This window comes from Meriones unguiculatus, chromosome 9 (assembly GCF_030254825.1).
Source record: "Meriones unguiculatus strain TT.TT164.6M chromosome 9, Bangor_MerUng_6.1, whole genome shotgun sequence".
Classification (NCBI taxonomy): Eukaryota; Metazoa; Chordata; class Mammalia; order Rodentia; family Muridae; genus Meriones; species Meriones unguiculatus.
Window position 1 is genome coordinate 69976474 of NC_083357.1, and position 24274 is coordinate 70000747.

At 42.8% G+C, this 24274-nt stretch overlaps 1 protein-coding gene across 1 annotated transcript; it reads right to left on the reverse strand.

Annotated features, from left to right (window-relative positions):
• Positions 1-212: 212 nt before the first annotated feature.
• Itm2b (integral membrane protein 2B) lies at positions 213-23648 on the reverse strand. The gene is made up of 6 exons (XM_021645587.2): positions 23346-23648; positions 5792-5920; positions 4066-4272; positions 3496-3606; positions 2400-2550; positions 213-954 (listed from the first exon to the last, which is right to left on the reverse strand). Exons 1-6 carry the CDS (start codon positions 23460-23462, stop codon positions 869-871), a joined length of 801 nt encoding a protein of 266 aa, XP_021501262.1. The 5' UTR covers positions 23463-23648; the 3' UTR covers positions 213-868.
• Between the last annotated feature and the right edge of the window lie 626 nt (positions 23649-24274).

Here is a 24274-nt window from a genome sequence, read left to right on the forward strand (position 1 = left end):
GATCACTGTAACAGCATCCACACAGAATCTGGTTTAGTTATATTAATGGCTTATTTTATTTTTTAAAAAAGCTGATTTTATAACTGTATGTAGAGAACTAGATTTTATAAAATAGTTCCATTCTCTATGTATGTAGATTACCTTAAAATATGGAGAACCAAATTATTCTTTGGTTTTATCTTATAGGAAAAACAACACACAGTCTCATCACATGGCTTTGCGATATTTATATTCCATTGCACAGATATGGGCTATACAAATTAGTAACATGAGTTGTTTCTTAAATTCCAAACATTTGTCTAAAATCTTATTACGGCAGAGGCCTAGGATATTAAAACATCAAGGCTGAATTCATCCTCTAAAGTAGTTAAATGCAACACTGAAAATACTGCACATTTTAATTAAAGGAATATTAGAGGGTGGCCTCAAATGCTAACAGACTAGGTAGGGGGCTACGAGCATCTACAAGTAAGTCACTGTGGTCCTTTTAACATATGCAAATGACTATTCTTTAGGTACCCCTTCCTCTTGGAAGTACAGAATTAATACATAAAAATCCAGATAAGCAATTTCAAGAAATTTAAATTCCTCCTAGGATACAAGCTCTATGGAAAAGCGATCTTACTGAAGGATCCCACACATCTGCTAATTCAAATATCAAAGACACCACACTTGGAAAAAAGAAAAGGTTTTGTTTCCTTTTTTAAGATAATGGTTTTTAATTGAATTACTGAGATGAAAAGACAATGAAGCCCTGTTTGCTACTTACATGAAAAGAAGATTTTAAAAAACAATCACTGCACAAAATACAAAGGGAGGGGGGGTAATGCTGTGGCATTGATTTTCTCCCCAGGTTCTTCTCAACTGCTCAAGAACAAATTAAAGTTTCCACAGCAAATTTGTTCTCAAAATGCCGAATGGTGAAACAGTCACTGGCTTCACGCTTCTGAATACCTGTTTGAGAAGGAAGAGGTAGTTTTTTTTTTTTTTTTAAGTTTTTGGTTCTTTAGTAATAAATAGTCACATTAATTCTCAGCTACTCTTTAAATGTAAAGAAGCATGGCACTGCTCTATATCCATCCCATAATCTCACTATTTTAAATCTTTTCTCCACTGGGTCTTTTCATAGACCGGAGCACCTGGTAACAGTGCTTTACAAACTGCTTACAGATCCTGTTGGCTGGTTTTGTGTCAACTTAACACACAAACTAGATTTATATGAAAGGAGGGACCTTTACTGAGAAAATGACACTGTAAGGTCTGGCTGTAGGGCATTTTCTTAATTAGTGATTGGTGTGGGAAAGCCCAGCTCATTGTGGGTGGTGCCATCCTTGGCCTGGTTTCTTGGGATCTATAAGCAAGCAGGCTGAGCAAGCCAGTAAGCAGCACCCCTCCACGGCCTCTGCATCAGCTCCTGCCTCCAGGATCCTGCAGTTTGAGTTCCTGTCCTGACTTCCTTTGGTGATGAACAGCAATGTAGAAGTGTAAGCCGAATAAACCCTTTTCTCCCCAACTTGCTTTTTGGGTTATAGTGTTTTGGTGCAGCAACAAAAACTCTAGAACACAGATGTATGAGCTAAAAGGTTTGAGAATTATTCTAGTTATGGATGGTGGACTGACATGCCCATATGTGCTTGCAGAACTGCCCACCAGGACAAACTTCATTCTATCAAATTGTTTTTAGACAATTATGAGCCAAGATAGTAACTTAAATGTAAGAGATCAAGTGGGAGATTTCAGATGACTCATTGGCCAGAGGTAAGAACAATGTCATTACAAGCATGAGAAAAGACCAGGAAAGCACTTTTACTGAGTGATGCAATTCCAAAGAAATCAGACTGCAGTGAGACTGACAGCACTCTAAATTTTTGTGTTGTCACATGTACTTTCTTTTGCATTTGTAATGGCACATGCTGCTATTCTTACTGTTCAGGAAGAAGAAAAGAAGGTTAAGTGACTGGGCAGAGCTGGTAAGCTGTGTCAGTGCTCTGGACTCCTTACCTACACTCCTTTCTAAGTCACCTGGCTATGACTATCCTCAGCATGATCCAAAAGGCCAACTGCCCCATGAGAATTCTTGAATCCCTGAGAATCCAAGCGAAAGGCCAAAGAGAGAACTTTCAATAATGAGACTCCTCTTTCCTATGGCTGGGCCACAGGGGGAATGAAAGGTCAAACCTGACTTTTCTACATGCAAATTGAAGAGGGGCATCTCAGGGCAAGGGCATTTCATGCTGACTGGCCTTCGCTATCTGAAAGGAGTGGGTGTGGGATTCCGAAGACTGTAAATGCTAGAAACACTAACAAAGTATGGGACTGATTCCCTTTCATTTCTTACCTACGGCAGGAAGGTTACTAGCGACACCTATGCATCATAGGAATTATCTGAGTGTCTTTACCTCTGATAGTTTCTCTGCGCTGCAGCTTGTAGGTTTCCTTGTCATGACACAGTCGATAAATGAAGAAGCCCAGGTGGTCCACGTTCTCGATGCGGTCGGTGATCACCATGTGCTCATGAATAAGGTATGACTGAGGCAAATAGGTTCCAGCCTGCGGTTGAGAAGGTGACATGGAGCTTTCAAAATGTATACCGAGCAAACTAGAAAGGCAGGCAAAATTCTTAGGTGACAGTTTTAAACCAGAGTTTATGGGTATTTAACCGTCTGCTTTTATAAATACAGACTTGGTGTTTGAATTGGGGTCTCACTTTGTTGCCCAAGCTGGTCTTCAATTCCTGGACTCAGCTGTTTGTTCTGTCTCAACATCCAACTAGACGGGACTGACTACATGCATGTGTCACTGTGCCCAGCAATCATACGGTTTTGTTGTAATACAGCCATGCTCAACACAGAAGCAGCAGAATTAAGTACTGGTTAATATTTATTTTCTAGTTGTGTAGGAAAATTTAAATGTGATAAAATTGTTTTGAATTAAAAAAAACTTGCATCTTATTTATCATTTACTATGTATGTGAATAGTATGTGCCTGTATATGTAGTATGTGTGCACATATATGTTCATGTGTGTGCATGCGTTCTGTCTGTGTATAGTGTATGTGTTGTATATATAGTGTGAGTGCCTGCATAGTGTATATAGTGTGTATATAGTGTGTGTATACATGTGTTCTTAGTGTGTGTGTGCTGTGGGTATAGTGTGTGCGCACATGTTTATAGTATGTGTAGGACTGAGCATGGATGTCAGAACAATTTCTGGAGTTGGTTGTCTCCTTCCACTATGGACTTTCTGAATTGAGCTTTTCTGTCAGGTTTGCATGGCAAGCACTTTTACTGCTGAGCCATCTCTCCAGCCCACTTTTTAATGTTTTTTTAAATATTATTTTCAAATTTTAAAGCATTACAAATAGAAAGAAACAGCACCCAGGTCTCCACGCTTCTTTGTAAATCCCTTGGCTGTACTCTAGAAGGCTGACTTTCCAACAGGGAATTCCAAGACACTGTACCAATACTGCTAATCAGAAATAGCAAACACTTGATACCTTGATGTTAATGAGTAGCTCCAACAGGTTTCTGGGTGGCATAACGATGGAAGTGTTCAGAGGAATCACATAGCACTTGTCCAGGTTAAGGTCCAAATAAGCAGTGAGTTTCTGGAAAGAAGGACAAGTCTCAGCCAGGTCAGTGTACCTGAGATACACAGCAACTGGGCTTCTAAGAATTGTAATGGCAAGGTGGGCTGGCTTTGGAACTTCTAGATCACCTGCATTTCAACAAATTAAGAACTTGGTGGGGTTAGCAGGCAAGCCACAGGCAGCGAGGTCTGAGAAGGCCAGGGCTCAGAGGGAGAGGAACCTAAGTCTGCTTTGTTTATCTCATTTCAGACAGCACTTCACTACATGGACCACGACAGCCTCAAACTTGGCAATCCTCTGCTCTCAGCCTCCCTGCTTCTGGGATGAGAGGCATGCTTGGACTTTCCAAGTCTCCCTGCTCCCCTCTCCTAAGTAAAGACAAAACCCGCAACAGAAGAATTTCACCACTATTAAAATGAAAACTGCAGCTATCCTAGAGAACCTGCATTCTCTTCGCAGTCCTGGCTATCAGCTCACCTTGTTAAAGTCATGCACGATGTTGGCAGGGTCGCTGTCTGCAAACTCCGGTACAGGCACACTGATGAATTCAACCTCATCTTCCTCAAAGATCTTAATGTTCTCTTCAATTGTCTGGTAGCGAGCGGCCGGGGCATCTGCAGAAGGCTCGTTCAAGATGACGTCATCCTTGATATACTTCAGTCCACAGTAGTACACATCATCTGGCTATAGAGTTGAAAACATTGCATTTCAGCAGTTCTGCAGCAGACAGGTTTTTAAATGTAAGCTTTACTTAAGCTACCTACATGGCATTTTGCTTACAAACTCTTACTTTTCAGACAACAAGTCTGATAGTTTAATTACAGAGCTAACACATTCTTTATCAAGTTCTAAAGTTGTATTTTTTTTTAAGGCTTTTCAGAAGGAGAAAAGCAGCTGATTTCCTCTTTGCTCTCTGTGGTAGATAAGAACAGAGAATGAAAGCTATCTGGTGTGAAGAATATTTGAAGAAACACGCAGGCCTCCACAAAACACATTCAGAGGCAAGTAATATTTTCCTTTCTTTTGAGACTGGGTCTCAGGTAGCCCAGGCTGCCCTATACCTTGCTATGTAGCCAAGGATAATTTTGGAGTTGCCCGTGGTCCTGCGGGCTACCATACCCAGTTTAGGTATAGGGGACTGTTCTACTCGCATCAATAAGTCGATTAAAAAAAAAATGTAAGTAACAAGAAACATTTTTAAAGGAGAATTATCTAGGGACCGAGGGTGTGTAATAAATCATTTTGGTACCAAATGTTCTCTCCTGGCAGCAGAACTGCCAATTATTTTTTCTGTATCTTATGCTTCTCGTAAAACAACACAAAACAAAATACTGCATTTAAGAAGATGCAGCCAGGCTTGGTAGCAGTATGTCATAATCTTAGCCCGAGGCTGAAGGAGAGGGAGCAACAGGTCAATCCAGACGTGCCTACATAGGTCTATTTTAAAACACAATTGCCCTCTGAGTTCAGTAATGTTTGTCAGCGTGCCTCCATCTTCAATAAGGCTAACAACAAGCACAGAGTTCATATAATCTCTGGAGAAGACTTTAAAATTAGTTTAAAAGTCTGTTTTTGAAGAATTTCTCTCTACTTTGAAACATTAAAACATCTGAAGCAGTCATGAAAGCTTTAAAGTAAATTTCCCCCATGATTCCTTAAGGATGGGGCTCAGGGGACGATATCATAAACTGTAATTGAGTGGAATCCGTGTACGCACTGAGGGCACTGTAAACACTAGGTTACAGGCAGCTTTCACCAAAGGTGACGTCCTCACCTCTGCAGCTCACCCAACTCTTAGACAAAGCCAACAGCAAGAACCAAACTGGCTGTTCAGGGATGGGCCTGTCAACACTGTAGCTAATATACCTCTTTGCTCTTAACTACGGCAGAAAAGTGATTGCCCAAACACTGTTGTTTGGCTATAGACAGAAAGTATAAGCTTAGAGCAAGGTAGGGACCACATTCTAATGCACAGTAGAAAGTGGAAAAAAATCCAGACAAAAAATTTCTACAGAGCTGGAGAGACTGCTCACTGGGTAAAGGTACTAGCCCCCAAGCCTAATGATTCGAATTTAATCTCTAGGACCCACATGGTAATAAAGGAGAACTGGCTCCACAAATTGTCCTTTGACTATGCCCCTGCCCCATAAATAAGTAAATAAATGTAGTAAAAAAAAAAAAGTAAATATATTTTTCTACTTACCTGAAGTGCAAAATACTTGTACAGGTATGCTCCTCCAAGGATGACTCCGGCGAGCATGAAGGCCAGTCCAAAGCACATGCACCAGCACCAGGCCCTTCTCTGTCCAACTGTGACCACATCATCTGGGTCCTAGAACATGAACAGGGCAGGCGGTTAATACACAAAATCCAACAGGGACCAAATCATCCAGGTCCTAGAACATGAACAAAGGAGGCAGTTAACATACAGAATCTGACCGGGACCACATCGTCCAGGTCCTGGAACATGAACAAAGCAGCTGCTAAACACGCAGAGATGCAGAGTCACAGAGGGTTATTAATGAAGATAAAGAGCAAAGGAGCAAGGCTCAGATCAAACTCAACATGGAATGAGGAAGAGGGGACACCAAGGCTCGCCCCTGTGCCTCCTCAGCCAGGAGATGGACACTAGTCCCCAGGGAGACTTGTACTAACAATGTCTTGAGCAGTAATATAAACCACAATTTACACAACTTTTGGTGCCATCTTCTAACATTTAAAATTCAGAATGGAAACGTCAATTTTACATTTTCATTTCTAGGATAAGAGATGGCATCTGGACACCAATGGGCAAGTCCAGTTCCAGGAGCGGCGGCCCACAAGAACAGTGTGAGGCTAGACAGATGCACCCCTTTCTTTGTTCTGTAGCCCAGGCTGACGGCAAGCTGGTTGCCATCCTCCTGCCTTTGCCTCCCGGGTGCTATGATTACCGGCATATGCCATTACATTCACAGGTTTGGAAGCTCCATTTTTACACAGAGAATCATACAGAATAGTAAATAATCTTCAATGTCAGGTTCAGACCAAATGACACGGAGCAGTCTACACTTCAGGTAGTTCTCATCAACGACTATGTGGGTGTTTAGATCAACGTGTGTTAAAGCTTAACATGGAATAGGAGGGAACTGAGAAGAGTTTATCAGATGTCCTATCAGTGAATCAGTGAAGTTCTAAGAATCCCACATGTGATAAGGCTTTTTAGACCCAACTATAAAGCACACAAGGTCTGCTTGAGCTTGCCCGACAAACACATTGCAGGAGACGGAAAGTGTTCCCAGAATAATTACTCTCAGGGCGGGCGCAAGTGTTGGGAATGGAATGACATGTGAAGATGGCTGCTCTCGGCATTTGGTATCAGCTAGTCAGTATGCACACACCCAACCCTACCTGCCATGCTCCCTCCAAGAGTATATTAACAAATAGCTAACGACCACGGGTGGACACCAAGAAAGACTATGCAGCCTTAATATAACATGGACAGTGAGTCCTCAGGCTTTCTGATTTATCATTTTAACTATGCAACAAACAGTAATTTGAGAATAAATTACACATGTCTAATATGTTTCAACAGCTGCCCTGGGCCCCAGGAATATAGGTTCTGTCAAGAAAAAGATAGGCTGGTTCATTCTGGAAAATAAATATACAAAAAGAGCCAAGCAGAGTATGCATACTTACAATCATGGCACTTGGTTGGGGGGGGGGTGTGTGTGTAGGGATGGTGGGGACAGACGGATAAATGGACAGATGGTCATATGACACTATGGCCAGTGACTGCCATGAGTTGGAGATAGCCTAGACTACATAATGGCTCTAGGGCAGCCTTAACTATCACAGAAAATTCCATTTCCTATCTAATAAAAGACAAAATAACAAAAATATGGGCTGTGACAGGGAAAATACAGAGAGTCACGAAATAGGATGAGTTAAAGGAGCCTTCCCAAAAAGAGAACATGGCATGGAAAGATACAGGACAAGCACACACTGTGAGGCAGAAGACAGTGGTCCAGGAAACAATATAAAAGGTAAAGAATGAATAAAATCACGAAGGCAGAATACCCAACCTTGCCAGGGAGACATGGCACAGCAGAGTGTTCAATGTGGTGAGAGGGATCCTAGGTCGATAGAGAACGAACTGGGGCAGGCCACAAAGGGCCTTCGTATGAAGTTGAGTTCTTAGGTTATTTTAGAAAACCATGTGCCAGGACAACAGAAATGACAGATGTGTTAAAGAATTTAACTTTAGAACGCTTCTCCAAAGGGCAGTTTGTCACTCAGCACCTGAAACATGGCTTGAGAATAAAGAAATAAACAAGAGTCTATTTTGGTATCTAAATGGCAGACCCAAGTCCACATACCATGGGGAGCTTCCTAACAGAGCTGACACTGTCAAAACTAGATCTGTTTCCTCTTTACTGCCATTTTGGCTACTGCTTTCTTATATTAGAAAATCGTGTATAGATCTTATCTCTTGCTACTAGGTTAGACAGTTCCTGTGTTTATTCTTGTTCATTTTGCATTCCTAGAAACTCTAAACCACACTTGGCACTTGGCTAACATGCAGATATTTGATGGCTGAATGAAGAAAGAGCTTGGCTGTTTAACTTTTCATGATTGACAAAAGCTGTACCAGCAGCCAGAGCGATAGCGGAGGGGGCCAACACAATCACTTTTGATGCATAACAAGCTGGCTGTCAGGCAAAGGCAGTAACTGCATTTAACCGAGCGTCTGTTCCGGCCAGTTACATGGAACATACTGGGTGAGATCCTGCAAGAAATTCACAAGTGAATAAAGCACGCTTCATATCATCAGCAGTTTATGAACTAATGCAGGTATGACAGATATGATGGCCCACATTACAACCTGAGTTACAGAGCAATTAAGCTGGGTGTGGTGGCTGAGGCAGAAGAACTGCCACACATTCAAGGCCAACCTGAGCTACACAGTAAGTTCCAGGTCAGCCAGGACTACAGCACCACATAAAAATTAAAAAGGAAATAAATAAACACCTCACAGAACAAACCTTGTACTTGGTGTACTAAAACTCACACCACAGCCCTTCTAGTCAGGTGTACAAAGATGCTCATTATAGTTGAGTCTGTTTCGACTTGCTGTAATACTTGACATCCCAGCCAGTAAAGAGCTGACAACAGGCACAGGGTGAGAAAGAAGAAAACTGTAGAAAGCCCACCAAGGTCAAATTATTCTACTAAAGATCAATTATTAAACATCACCGATCCTTGCCCAGGGTGGTATAAGCCTATAGTCCCAGCACCTGGCTTGAAGAAGCAAAAGGATGAGGTCCTCCAAAAGGAGACCAACAGCCATAAAAACTGAGCCCTGGGGGCCCTGCATAGACTGATACCCCAACCAAGAACAATGCATGGAGAAGACCTAAAACTCTGGCTCAGATGTAGCCCATAGCCTCAATCTCCAAGTGGGGCCCCTAGTAAGGGGAGAAGGGGCTGTCTCAGACATGAACTCAGTGGCAGGCTCTCTGATCACCTACCCCTGGGGGGTGGGGGTGTGCAGCCTTACCAGGCCATAGAAGAGAGCAATGCAGCCAGTCCTGATGAGACCTGATAGGCTAGGGTCAGATGGAAAGGGAGAAGGACCTCCCCCATCAGTGGACTAGGGGAGAGTGGCATAGGAGGAGATTAGGGAGAGAGGGGGCCACAGCTGGGATACAAATTGAATAAATTGTAATAAGTGATTAAAAAAAAAAAAAGGATCAGGAGTTCAAGGTTGGGCCAGCAAGGGGACTTGGTGCTTAAGAGCCTCACTGCTCTTGCCAGAGAGCCTTGGTCCGGTTCCCAGAACCCATATCAGATGGCTCAGAACCATCTGTAACTCTAGTTCCCGGGGACCCAACACCACTTAGAACCTTGGGATCCACATATGGTGCACATGACTTCTCAGGCACATGTGCATACACATAAAATTAGATAAACATTTTTAAAATACTAAAAAATTCAAAGTAATCCTTCCTACAGTATTTTCTAAGAATGACATTACATGAGAACCTGCTTCAAAACACCAAAAAGGAAGAACTTGTCTGTTAAATTCATAGCATCATTTTTCAAATTTGTCCTAAACTAAAACCAACCCAAATAAACATTAACTGAAAGATTTCCATGTATCACAATCATACTGTCAAACAAAACACCAGAGATCCTGTATTTAGTGTGTGCTTCAAACATTTCATAACTTAAAAGAGGAAAAGCCCACCCTCATGTTTTCAGGAGTTTTTCTTTTTTTTAACTGTAGTGTTTAAAGTCCACATTAGAAATCACTTAATAAACTCCAAGTCTGCTTTAAAAAAGAAGAGGACCATTAACTAATAGGCAAGCCGTTGGCTGGGGTACAAAACTGTACTTGGCCTGATTTAACAGAGCCATGTACTTCCTCCCCTGCACCGCACTGTAAGTGGTGCACCTCGACTCCTTAGAACTCCCACAGGCCCCGCGTAATTAGCTTCTCATTAATCTTCCTGAAAGTCAAGACTTTAGCCCAGTTTACGAAAAGCACACCGTGGCCTACTCCCATCCTCAACAGCAGATAGGGTCCGGCTTGGCAGTCCAAGTCTTTAACCCTCAGGTACTCAAGGAGGCTTGCAGTTATAATGCAGCCTTAACAACTTAAGTTAAAAAAAAAAAAAGGCATCCAGGGGATGCAGTGTGGTCGCAGAGTGCTTCAAGGGCACACACACGACCCTGGCTTAGTCACTAATGCACAGACGTGGCACAGGCAAGTATTCTCTCAGGTATCACAATATGTTCTGTTCAGAATAGATCTTAACAGACAGTAGGACAAGATGACTTAACTACGCCTTACGCAAAATGAAGGATAACTGTTTTCTTAGTTCTGAATCAGGCCACCCCATCAGCTCCCTAAAAGGCTTCAATAAATGGGCTTCAGTCACAAAAGTAGCTCAAATAAAACATAAGATTTAAACATGTTTTATTCTGTTTCAAAGTAACAAATACTTCACACATCCTTTGCTACATCTATCCGAACCTTATTTACATATTGAATGGAGCACAGGGCTTTTTAAGTGACATTTTCTAAAGCTCTTCAAATGTAATGTTTTGAATTTCAGGGCAAATGTAGCAGTGGTGTCTAAGGAGGAAGATATCTCAAGTATTAAAAATTACAGGGCCAAGGCTAGGGGTGTAGGCAAGTGGGTAGAATGACTGCCCAGCACGTAAAGCCCTTAGGTTCAGCGTCCCCGGAATAAAGCCAGGTGTGGTGGGCACGCCTGTGACCTTAGCCCTGAGGATGTAGAGGCGGGAGGAACAGAGGTTCAGGGTCATCCTTAGCTACACAGTGAGTTAAAGGCCAGCTGGAATACAGCCGACACCGTCCGCATGAATGAATGAATGTATGTATGTATGTATGTATGTATGTATGTATGTTCCAAACAGGGGCAGCCTGGGGGTGGGGAAACCGTGGCATAAAAATACTAGGTATAAAAATAAGGCAGGACAGAGGAAAGAAAAAAAAAATAAAGAATATACTTAATTCAAAATAGCATGAACTACTTACTGAACCATCAGACACAGATTTACTGAAAACATGTACATTCTTAATTACGTTGGGCCAGTGTAGGTAACTACTGACTGGGTATTACATAATGAAACAATCCAAAAGATGTCCCTTGGAGAAGATTTTGGGGATGTTCCTCTCTTGGAGTCCCTCCTAGTCTTGGGAAGTCTTTTTTCACTTTCCTCTAATAAATCTATGTTTTCTCCGCTTACAAGAAAAAAAAAGGGGGGAGTGGGCATTTTCTTGCATGCAAAGCAAAGGAAACAGAGGCTGTGTGACACAGCGCTGGAGCACTCGGCTGTTGTGTTCAACGCTGGGGTTCAGCCCTCAGCGGGTGTCTTGCTTACTCCAGGCTGCACTGCCTGGTTGGGGCTCTGCATGGCACAGTTACAGCCTGACAGGCCCTTTCCCTTTTCAGGCGTCATCACAGGACTCTTCAGGTCAGTCCCCCTTGAACCGTCTCCAGGAGGTATACTCTGTAAGGTATTTACATATATAGTTTAACTTAACTCCTATGCTCACAAAAACTTTCACTAAAACTTCATTTTTGTGCCATAACTACCCTTTCCAGATTAATCGAAAATATTTTCTATGATAAATAAGAAGTAGCCTTAAATATATATAAAAAAAGACTTTTGAACTTTTTTCCCTCTTGGTATTACAGACTGCACCTAGCGTCTACACCCTAGAGGAGCCCGTTAATTTTTGCTTTTAAAACTTTCATTTTGAGGCAAGCTCTCGCTGCCCTGTCCAGGCAACCCCTGCACCTGTCAGTCCTGCTTCAACCTCCCAGGTACCTAGGATTACTGGCCTGTGCCACCCGCCCTGCAAAGTCCTAGGCTGCAGAGCAAGGGGGGATGATGCTCTGCTCACCTGACTTCCACGTTCAGCGACTTTTCTCAGGATCATCAAAAAGACATCCTGTGATCTGTCCACCATCAGTAGTGTCAACTACCAAAAGCACGTAAGTGGAAAAGAACCTCAGGCTGGGACGTGAACAGTTTGTCAAGGAAGGCAAACACTGGTTTGTCAAACACTGCTTTCTTCTTCATCCCTATCAGTGTATAAATTCTACTTCCGGGTTTGCTTTTCAAACAGGACTGTCATTGTTTCAGTTACTAACAAGGTCCACACAGGACTATTACCTTTGACACATAAGCATTACTAACAAGTTCCACATAGGAATATTACCTTTGACATATAAACAGGAAGCAAGTTCCCAGAGCTGGGCATGTGCTGAGAGGAGCAGAAAGCTGCTCCTTGCATTTTAAGCGCCACACTTCACAGCAGCCTCAGCCAAGTTAATTAGTATTGAGCTGAAATTAGGAAGTATACAGCACAGTGTTGGATCGGGAGTTATCGAATTAGTCTATATTTAGAATAGGGAAGGAAGAGAGAAAGGCATTGCTGATGTCGACAATACTGTTTCGCACTAACTTTTTTTTTTTTTTGGCTAACACAATTCTATAATATACAAGCAGCAATACAGAAAGAAAAGCAACAATTTAGGTTATTGCATAATGTTTTGAGAAATCTATATAATCTGAACCAAACTGCTAGCATATTATAAAATGAGCAGGTTAAATAAGCAGGCCAGAATTAAAAGAAAAAACTCAGTGAGGCTGTAAAAAAATGCATGTTGTGCTGAGCTTAATAGTCAAGTCTGTACCACTAGGGAAAAGTAGAGTCTCTGCAGCAAAGTAAATACCATTAAATATTAATCTAGGAGTAACTTTAAATTGATTCCTTTCTGCACGGTTTAGAATCTCATTCTTTCTCCATCATTTGAAGATGACCATCAGTTCTCTAGTGCTTATTCTCTATGCTTTCTAGAGCTTTACCAACGATAGCTTATGAAGCAAATTATGGTACTTTCCAGGTCACAATGCTGAGTTATAAAGCAAGGAGAAATGACTGGCAGGTGCTTTGTATGCAGCATTACATGCAAGTTTTACCTGTTGTTCATAAGACAGCCTCTACCAGGAACAAACCAGCTGGAGAAAACAGGTTTTGCTCTCCCACCAGAATCTGATTGTTCCTAATAACAACTGTCTTCCTAAAGCCTTCAAGCATGTCACAGATGGTCTGCTACTATCTAATTCATCACAAGACTGAGAGTCAAGATCAGAAAAAGAGCCAAGCCTGTCCCAACTCACATTTTATATGAAGGTTGGATTTTAACGAAACACAGTAAAATAATTTCATATACTTATATTAAAATATAAGCAATCCCATTTGGTATGCAGAACCCTTGGTAATTCTAAGTGTATTCTTTTAAAAGTATATAAAATTAATTATATTTCTTCTTATTCATTAGCTTAGCACAAGGCTGGGGATAAAACCCAGGGCTTCCTACTCTACCACTTACATCACGCTTCCATATAAAATTACTTAAATGTGAAGGTTTGTAAATACTGTCCATCCCAGTTTGAAAAGCTGGAAGTTAAACACCGATGGCTGAGGTGCCGAGCAAGATGGTGCGGATAGCTACACTCCCAGCACTTGAGAGCCTGAAGGCAAGAGCACCTTGACTCTGAAGCTCCTGTCCAAGCTTGCCAAGCTCCACACGGCAAGAACAACAAGAAACAGAGTACTAAGTACCAGGTACGTAATCTCATCTCCTGAGCATGGGTACACTGGTCTCTCCAGGCTGGCCAGGTAAGCAGAACTTTGATTCAATGGCTCTGCTGTCTGTGCTGAGTGCAGACATCACTGATAACAGTGAAGGCGCCTGGGTGTCAGTCACCACTGTGACTTGGGACGCACGGGCAAGAAGATCAGGGATTTTGAGGCCACCTGAGCTGTATGAGACCTTGATCAGAAACCTGAAAATAAATCAATAAATTAAAAATAAAATTAAAATCCAGGTCAAATATTTGATCTTGGCTCCTTATTTTACCATGCTTCTGGCTCCTGGGCTGAGGGATATAATTTTCTTGTGAAAACAGAGCTGGCATTTCTTAACATGCTGTCAAATTGATAGGCTGTTTCTCTACTGTTCAAATTAATGTAGAATAGTATTTATGAAAGAGTATTGAAGTCATATATACATGAGGCAAAATGTAACAGGTTGCCAACATGCATGTTTTAAAATAAATCTTAGAAATCCAAGATATAAAGAAAAGGCTAGGTATGTTGATGAGCATCTGTAATTATTGGTACTCAGGAGGCAGAGGCAGAAGGATCACTGCTAGTTCAGGGTCAGCCTGGTCTACATAGCAAGTACTAGTCAAGCCAGGGCTCTACTGCAAGACAGTGACAAAACTCAAAAGAAAGAACAAGAAAAATGAAGTATTCATTGAAAAGTCAAACTCAGAGCAGTAGAGGCTAAATCCCAAAGTTGGTAGTGAGCTGTCTTCAAAATTACTCATGAAGTCAACAGTCTTGGCTCTTTGGAGAAGAGATCAGAGAATGGTGGCTCATTTTCTAGGTCATCTTGTCAGGTCTTAAATTAGTGCCAATAATCCAGATGGTTTCCATATTATCCATTATTAATTATCATTAGGCCTATTGTTAGTGCAAAGGGAATATTCTAATTAAACTTTCAAAAGCTATGATAAAGGCAGAGTTGAAAGTCCTAATATTGATTTTCAGCTAATGTTTGTCTTCTGAAAACTCAATGAAGTAAAGGTAAAGGCAAAGCAAATGAACCTTCAGCCCCACAGACTGGAAATGATCGCCAGCATAGTCTATCGACAAAGAGGGAAAATGCTACTGCATGAGGAACAATAAACCAGAGCAGCAGCACACAGGGAGATGTGGCGAGTGTTCCAGGGCACCCAGGAGCTACCGCTGAAGTAGAATTTGATACCGAACTATCAACGGAATGAAAGGATCAGCTGAGACTGTGCAAGCCTGCAGTTCCAGCGCCCAGCAAGCTGAGACGGAAGGTTAGTGTGAGTATACGGCAAAGCTTGGGCTGCATCATTCTAGGCCAACCTTAGCTACAGGAAGAGACCAGGACGGAACAGAGACGGAAAGGAGGGAGGCAGAAGAGAGGAAGGGAGGGAAGGAGGAAGGAAGGAAGGAAGGAGATGGCATCAGATATGCAAGACTTTACACATTTGTAATCACAGACTCACACACACACATATACACAGATCAAACGCATGGAAGCAAATGTAACCCAGAATGAAGGCAACTAAACTAGTCAGAAGAACACCAAAAACTACACAGAAAATTAAGCCACATTCCCTCCAGTGCCAAGAAACAAAACAAAAAGGTTTGATACAAGAAGACAGTACAATTCAAGTATAAGCATTACTCTGGAATAAATAGCACATGTCAAGTACAATAAAAGCAAGGGCTACCAATTTAGCAAGCAGTTACTATGTATACCAAGAGAAAAGATTATGTAGCCAGGCGTGGTGGCACATGCCTTTCATCCCAGTACTCAGGAGGCAGTGGCAGGTGGATCTCTGTGAGTTCAAGGCCACCCTTGTCTACAAAGCAAGGACACAGAGAAACCCTATCTCAAGAAACCAAAACCCAAAGACTAAAGAGAGAGAGACAGAAAGAACAGATTGTGTTTAGTGAAAAAAACATATGTACATGCATAACTATAGCCATCTTTCACATGGAGACTACCAATTAGTATTAAAAATGCAGAAAAATTTTAAAATAAACTCTTGGAAATAATATGAAAAAGCAGTATAAGCAAGTATTTCTAATCATTGTCAGCCAAATGCGGTCCAGAAGCACCCCTTCAGGGATCCTGTCCTATAATCTTCCTAATAAAGCTATGATGCTGTTTTCACTTTCACTCTCTCTAGTGCGCAGCTCAGCTCCCACAAGCTCAAACTCAACATCTAACTAACAACACGGGCGCACAGACTCCAGCTGTCTTCTGTCAAACTGTTCACTGAACACTGCACAGCTCTGGGCGCCTTACTTTAAAACTGTTGTTTGGAAAAGTTTGTGACTCACAAAGCAGCTGTTCATGTTAATGCTGTAGGTGTACAGAACAGTATCTCCCTCCTTTCTAATACAGTAAACATCTCTTCATATAAATTCTGTCGAATGCAAACCCTTCTTGGCTTTATCAACAATTTTTAGGTTTTGGGACCAAAATGTTTGAGAATCAGAGCAATGTCAAGTTCCGATCAGCATGCACAGGTGGGCAGTGCTTTCAGCCTACACTCTGCTCAGTGAAGCCACAAAGCAGAGTGGCCCGGTGGCTACCCTGTAGTAAGAGCCTAGGTGTGAACATAAGAGAAGGCATACTGTGAAAGAAAGTAAGTAATCTTCCCAGTTGCTGGCAAAACCCTTCCCACTAATTGGGATGGTCATTCAGGTTCACAATTATAAAAGAATCTGTCACTTAAGAGCATAAATTTTGCTGGGTATAACTGCACCACAGCCTCCAAAAGTGTATTCTGCAGGACTACGATTTATATCTAAAAACTAAATTAAATCTATTGATGCCTAATATTTACTGGAGAAACACACACTTAAAAATCCTAATGGTTTTTCTGTTGGAGGGATCCAGAATAACCTTTGACGTGAGGTGGGGCAAAGCAGGAATGACTGGCAGGGTTGAGAGGCCTGGTCCTCAGTCCTGTATTCACTGTGTTGCTGGTAGAAACATGCGCAGAGATCTGAGGGGCTTAGTCACCACAGCACTTGAGAGATGAGGGCAAGGTTCAAATATGAGCCACAATGCTTAAGTTTCTATCACTAATCAGCCCTGTTTACTGAGGGTACTGGAAAAAAGGATTACTTAATTTTTTCCATTCTCTTTCCTCTAATAACTAAAAGAAAAAAGGAGGTATCATGCCTATTTCCTACGCCACAGAAAACCAAGCTGTACATCTCATCTGAGCACAAGAGCCAGACTTTGCTAGCTTGCTTTCCGAATGAAAGGGGATTATGAAATGGTGGTTCATGTCCAACCATTAGGATTTCCAGCTGATTATATGAACTGTAATGACAACCCTGATTTGCCTTTAAAACTGTGGTATTATAGGCTTTTTGTTACTTGGAGTAACTCAGTGGTATACAGTGTGGACTTACTAAGTGGGTCCTATGACCAAGAAATTACCACTACCAGCAGCAGGGCACAAACTGAGGATCTGATATTTTTAAAATGAAAAACAAAGAAAATCCAACTTGCTTAAACATGCAAAAACTCCAGTTTCATCAATTCGCTTTCTTGGGCATAACAGGTATTGAGTTTGCCATACTGTTTAGCTTGCCTTGCCTTGTTCTAGCTAAAACTGATCGGGTTGGGGACTTTCTATGTCAGCCAAAAAGTAAAAGTAAAAACAAGAAAAGCTAAATGAGTGACAATGACTTAAGCAGAACTTCTCTCAAAGTCACCTTCCCTAGTTTAATAGGGAGTCTTCTGGCTTCTGCAGTAATCTAGGCAATTTAATTAACACTGAGAAATGCCTTTTTGGCCAGCAGGGTGGTGCATGTCTGTAATCCTAGCCCTAGAGACCCAAAGCAGGAAGAATGCCTTGAGTTTGAGGCCAGTCTGGTCTACATAGTAAATTTCAAGCTACTCTGGGTTACAAAGCAAGCCCTTGTCTCAGAAAACAAGGGGAAATGGTGAAAGAGAAAAACAAATAAGTAAAATTGGCTGTTTTGTTTTTATGGTAATTAATTTTAACCAGGTACAACAGCTCAAGCCTAAGGCTAAGGGACCCAGGAAGTCAAGGCTAAGACTGAAGTGAGGTCAGAGTCAGAGGAGTCACACAGTCCCAGGTCAGCCTAGGTTAGAGTGAGACCGTGTCTTAAAAACTTTTAAATTAAATATTGCAATCATACTTAAGAGAAAACTATTGAGATTTAAGCTGTATACTCACCATGAAAAACAAACTTAATTTCTAAAAATAATTTAGCACCAAAAGTTAAGGATTCAGAACTAGGTGTGATGACACTTCTCTGTACTACTCACATTCAGGATACAGAAACAGGTGGATTGCTATGAGTTTTAAGGCCAGCCTTGTCTATACAGTGAGTCCTGGGACACCCAGGGATACATACTGTGACCTTGTCTCAAAAACTAAAAAACATGAGAAACTTAAGATTAAAATATTAAAAATCCACCAAGGCTTGTTCCATAAGATATGGAATTTTAACTACTAATTTGTCCTACAATGAGATAACTACTGAAATACTTCATAGGCTTTTTTTTTTTCCCTCCTCAAGTCAATGTAAGGGCTAAAATTCAGCAATTCTTTAAAAATTTTTTTCATTCAATTATTAGTAACATATCAAGAGCTTAGACCTTGTAAGAATATGGATCCTAAATAAAGAAGAAAGTGAAAAACCACAATTAAGTGTAAAGGTTTTTTTTTTTAATGGAGTTTTTGTTTTAGTAATTTTTTAAGTTAGCACACCAAGTGAGTAATGGGATTCATTTTCATAAGTGGAAAGTTTTAAAATGATATCCTTAGGGTCACTTCTGCAATGTAATCCTAAACCTTGAACTTTCAGCTGTCTACCTTGTAAAAGATCGCCATTGTGGAGCTCTGGGCAGAGCTTTCGACAGAGAGTGAGGTCAGTACAAGCCACACCCCAGTGTTGCCATACTGAGACATTCAGACAATCACCACCTTTAGACTGGGAAGCGTGAGATCCTTTATCTTAACAAGTAGTAGCTGTGGCCTGAATCCTTCGGTGGGAAAGTCCTTAATTCCTCCTTGGTCTCCAAGCTCTAATTAAAGTGACACATTTAGGGCTGGAGAAATAGCTCAGGGCAGGGTGTTCAAGGCCCCAGGTTCAATTCCCAGAACCACAAAAGTGGCGCACTTGCCAAACAGTTGAAAGACAGCGCGTTTATTTTGACCCATTTCTTTGTCCAGGATGATCTTTACTAACGCGGTATCATACCAAGCGATCCAAGAGACTTTAGTCAAAACATGACTGCAGAAAGCGTCTCCTTTTTGAGAAAGAATGCGGCAGCTTCTGAAGCCACTTCAAATATTTGGGTTATGGTTTGATGAAACTGAAATGTCTCAGATTACTGCTTCGTACATTCTTCTCTGGGCACTAACACAGGTCAAGCTTTTGCAACACCTAATGAACACTTGGTAAGCTGAATACTGAGTGCATTAACTATTGCTATGTCGTAAATGTGTTTTAATGTTTCTGGTATAGACATATATACTGCTACTCACATAAAATTCTTAGGTGGTAGAGTTGAACTTCATGAGTTCTTAGAAGCTTTTGCTTATGCCAAGGATAGTATCTAGCCTTGTCCACCCGGGGACTATCATCCTGGCAGCTAACTTGTCCTACAACCGATCGATGACAACATGCAACCTTACCCACCCTCAAAGGCCAGAATGTCCCATCAGAGATATGCAGAGGCAATTCATATCTGTCTCCCAGAATAAAACTCTCACTTCAGACATCCACAGCCTCCATTACCCGTTCTAGCATATTAGGCATGGTGCCACGTGCTTGTCCCAGCACTGAAGAGGCAGAGGCAGGAGGATTGCAGCACCTTCCAAGCCAGCCTGGTCTACAGTGAGTTCTAGGATAGCCCTATCTACTCTATAAACTCTCACAGGTCAGTGTTTACGAACATAAAATGACATTACTGGGTAATGAGATGCAGTCTGGTTAAAGAGAGCCGAGCCCCCAGTCCCTCTGTAAAGATCAACATGTCTCACTGGACATCTAGTCATGCACCTTATGTCCTTCCTGTACCCCCAACAAGCCACAAATACATCATTACAAGCTGAAATCTAAGTGACTAAACCATTCAGTCCTGAGAGTGAAAACAGAAAAATCAGAAAGCACTAAACTAGGATCCCCCCAGCCATTTTATGACAATTCGGAATGTGTTGCTCACTCCGGAGCCCACACTGCCCATTTCCTCTGCTCTGCAAGCTATTTCCCTCTTGCAGTCTATCAAAAACAGCTTGTGTGGCTGACTAGTGAGAAGGGGGCTCACGAGCAGGCACTGCAGCAGGAGCTGCTGAGCACTCCCCTGCTCCACAGTGAGGTAAGCAAAAACCGAGAACCTGCTTTCTTATATAATCCTCCCTTCTCTTGAGTTCCCTTTTCTTTGGCAACTGCCATTTCTTCGGGATGTAACAAGTTAAACATGAAAAGAAAGGAAACTGTCTTGTTAGGGTGAGGAGGTACTTGTCTCCCCTCTCCCCCATTTAAAACAATGGAATTGTTAGCAGGGGTGTGGTGTAGAGCAATCTCAACCATCCAGGAAGTGGAGAGGTGAGGATCAGGAGTTCAAGGTCATCACCAGCTACACCGCAAGTTCAAGACCATCCTGGGCCATGAGAGATTCTTGTCTCAAAATCCCAAACAACAGTTTTAATTATTGCAAAACTGTAATTTATATAGTCCTAGCACTGTCATAGAATTTTAAAACTGAAAGTCTTTGTAGACCAGCTGGTTCTACCCTTGAATATTACAGAAAAGAAAAAGAAAACCAAAAGAAAAACTAAAATTTAAGCTTTAAAAAAGTTAAGCAGTTATATCAGGACATATTTGAGGCTTCTGATGCACTTATTATTATTATTATTTACTTTTTTCTTTTTTGTATTTGCACACACGTGAGTTTCCCAAGGTTCAAAGAAAGCTCTAAGCACAAAAATGAAGGACTGCTGTCTGTATCACAGTGTATCTGTATCATTTCAAACTGACCTTTGTCATACAAATCATAACATATGATTATCTGCTGTGTCTGTCCCTGTGTGTGCCAGTCAGGACAGGTCTGGGAAGAAGACAAGACTGTCAATAGGAAAACGTGGAAGAAAAACTAGGGGGGGACAATGTAATCAAAAGAAATAGCTGCTGGAATGAACAGCTAATGCGAAGACAAGGCTGAAGCCATAATGGAGCAGTGGAACTCTTTCCAGAAGGGTTCTCAGGCAGGGAAAAGAAACAGCAGCCGCCGAGAGCAGTGTAAAAGTACAGGAGTGCGTGTTACATAAGCCAGTGACAGCAGAGATCACAATGCCTACAGCACGGGGTAGTGGATGCAAGAGGGTAATCCTCAAGCAGATTCTGTCAAAACTGGTCCACCGCTACTGTGTAGAAGTGTTAAAAATGCTTTCTTTTGGAGTTCTTAACCGGAACTAGCCCAGCTTGGTCCTCCTGGCCAAAGGAAATACCCCAGGCAGAACACATTGAGGCTAATTCTGTTCCCAACCCAGGCGGTCAGACAAGGTGGTTGCTACACAGTCCAGCCCAGAGGAGCACCAGAACATTATGTAATCGCTCCGCAGCTCGGAGATGAGATCAGCTCTCTCACAACCATCTCTCATTAAGCAGGCTCTTCCTTTTTCCTTCCTACTTTCATTGCAGAGATATTGTCCCCCACTGGCAAAAGGCTTCCAGCTTATAGATGGGAAAGGAATTAGTTAGTTTTTGTATTAACCAGTTTGGCTGTGACTTCTGTGTGGCTGTAAAGGAACACAAGCCCTTACTGCTCAATCCCAGTATTTTTCTTTGGATGGAGAGATCAGAGAACTAAAAACTTAGAGCTATAAATAGTTACTTTGAAATAAAAATTCAATTATGGTGAACATATGAGAAAGGCTAAGGGTATGAAAAATAAGACCACTACTTCATAAATGACAAGACCCGCCGACAGTCGAATTCAAAGCTGCACGGCAAAGTGAATTCTGATGTTCGACTAGAGTTTCCAACCTTTACAACAGTGGCATAAAGGGCAGAGAAATGACATCACTGATATTTTCTTAAGAGGGGGAGGAGTTCTCCCTCTAGAATTTAAAGATCACATACCTCTCTAATATCATTGAGAATGTATATTTGGAGCTGGACATGGTGCACACCTGTAATCCCAGTACTTGAGAGGAAGAGGAAGATCTGAGTTCAAAGGCTAGATGAGACTCAGTCTCCACAAAAACAAACAAACAAACAAACAAACAAAAACTGATATGAGGTTGTTGTGACTGGGTACTTGACTATAGGTCTATTTTAGATAAAATGTGCCTCTGATAAAGAGATATGATAATCTGCTAGAGCAATTTTCACCTGTGAATGCTAAACATTTTTCAAGACCAAGATTGTTTGCACTGGGTTCAGGAAAACAATACTAAAACCAGAACCTTTAATCCTTTTAAGGGATCAGCCCAGTCTTCCTATCTCAAAGGAAGACAGTCATTTAAAAATCAACCTAATGTTTGCTTTTTAGCTGGAACACTTCCAGAAAACAAGTACAAGCAGACCAGATTGCCAATTATACTCTCAAAAATTTTACAGGCATTAGTGACCTGTTTCTTAACAATAATTTCATTATATCATTAAAAAAAAAAAAAAAAACAAAACAGCCAAAACACCCCTCACTACTTGTACCAAGGACACAAATGATTGTGTTTCTACGTCAATACTAAAATGACCTAAGTGATAACAGGTATTGAAAAATATTAATGAAACACTAAGCAACACCAGCAGTTCATATCTGTGTCACTGCAGCCTACAGATGGGGCAGAAGGAAAACTTGGGAAACAATTACATTTATATTTAAAAGGTTGTTTTTTTTTAAAAAAAGTGGATCCAGCGACGGCCTCTCTCGTGCTTCTTCTGTGTTAAGGGAGGACGTGGTAAAACGAGGGTGAATTTCGTAGGGACAGGAGCAGACACCTACGTTTAGGTTCCAGTGTCACTTAATCGGGAAGTCCCCTACAAAGAAGCTGGTAACGTTTAAAAGTCAGCTCTTGGTCACCAGGGAACAGCCACAAGAGCAATTACTTTCACCTGGAATATCTGCTGCAACTCATAAAAAATCACCAGCCAGAAAACTACTCCCGGTGTACTGCTGTCCTGTCCTCTCCCCCAGACCCCAGGGTGTTCACCTGCCAACCCCGAGGGGCCATGTGCGGGCGACGGAGTTGGTGAGAGAAAAGAGGGGGGAGGCTTTAAAATTAAGATTCTTACAGTTGCTGGACTTAGTCCGAGCGCTGTTCGGCCTGGAAACGAAAGTAGGAAACAACAGAGGTTTTTAGGCTTGTTGTGATGTCAGCCATCTTAGGCACAGTATTTACACTGCGAGAAAAGTGCCGGACTCGGCGGCGGCGGCGGCGCCTGTCGCTGCGGGTCCCCACACGACCAGCGCCGAGCGAAGGCGGCTGGAGCGCCGACACCTGTGCCACCGTCCCCAGGGGGGTCGCCGCGACCAGGACCCCGCCCCGCCCGCCGCACACGCAGCCCCGCGGGGAGCCGTCCGGGCCCCCGTCCCCGCCGCGAGGACCCCGCCCGCGACCCCGGCCCGGACCTTGCAATCCACCGCCACGGCATCCGGGGGGATGATGAGCGCCTCCTCGCTGCTCTTGGGCTCGTCCTTCTTGGCCTCCTTCTGGGCCAGCGCCGAGTTGAACGTCACCTTCACCATGGTGCGGCCTGGGGCGCCCTGCGGGGGGCGGCGACGGAGGCTGGGGTCGCGGGAGGCTGGATCCCGGCTGCGGGTGCAGCCTCGTCGGCCGAGCTCGGGGCGCGACGCTGCGGCGGGGGAGCGGACTGCGCGACGGCGAGCGGCGGCTCAGTGCGGCGCGGTTCCCGGCCTCGCAGCTGGGGCGCGGGCGCGGGGAGGGGCCCGGAGGGGCGGGGCCTGCGTGGGGGCGGGGCCTGCGCAGGGCGGGGCGGGGCTTGGCCCCACGCCACACCCTCCCCGGCCCCCCTAGAGCCAGCGGGAATCTGTCCAGGTTTTGAGGAGGGAGTGCCTGGTTGGGCTAGGACTTGCTGCCCCTCTGGGCTGCCTGGATTTTCCGGTTCTGAATTCGCTTCGCTGAGTTCACCTCCGGGGCCCAGTGTTGCAGGTTGATAAGGAAATGGGGTGAACGCTGCAGGTTGGCTACACAGGATAAGTTAACCTCTGATAGCCTCAAATTCTAATTGTGAGCCCAAAGGCCGTGGAATTTTTGTGTGAGAAAAAAAAAAAACCAAAACTCCATTTACTCATTTATTAGCAAGCGACTCAGTAGAGCATAGGAATATTTGAAGCGTTGTGTCCTGGTGATCTGACTTATCTCCCACAGACCTCACCCTAAGGCGTTGCCTGATTGACCAGACTGGTCTTTTCTTCCTCCTTGGAGAGGTCAGTGCCTGCCCTGCCCAGTCCCAATCCAACAAGGAACCCTCTTCGCCCGTTTGTATTCCTAAAATGCCACACTGGTAAAACAAAATGTACCAACCGAGCTCATTTGT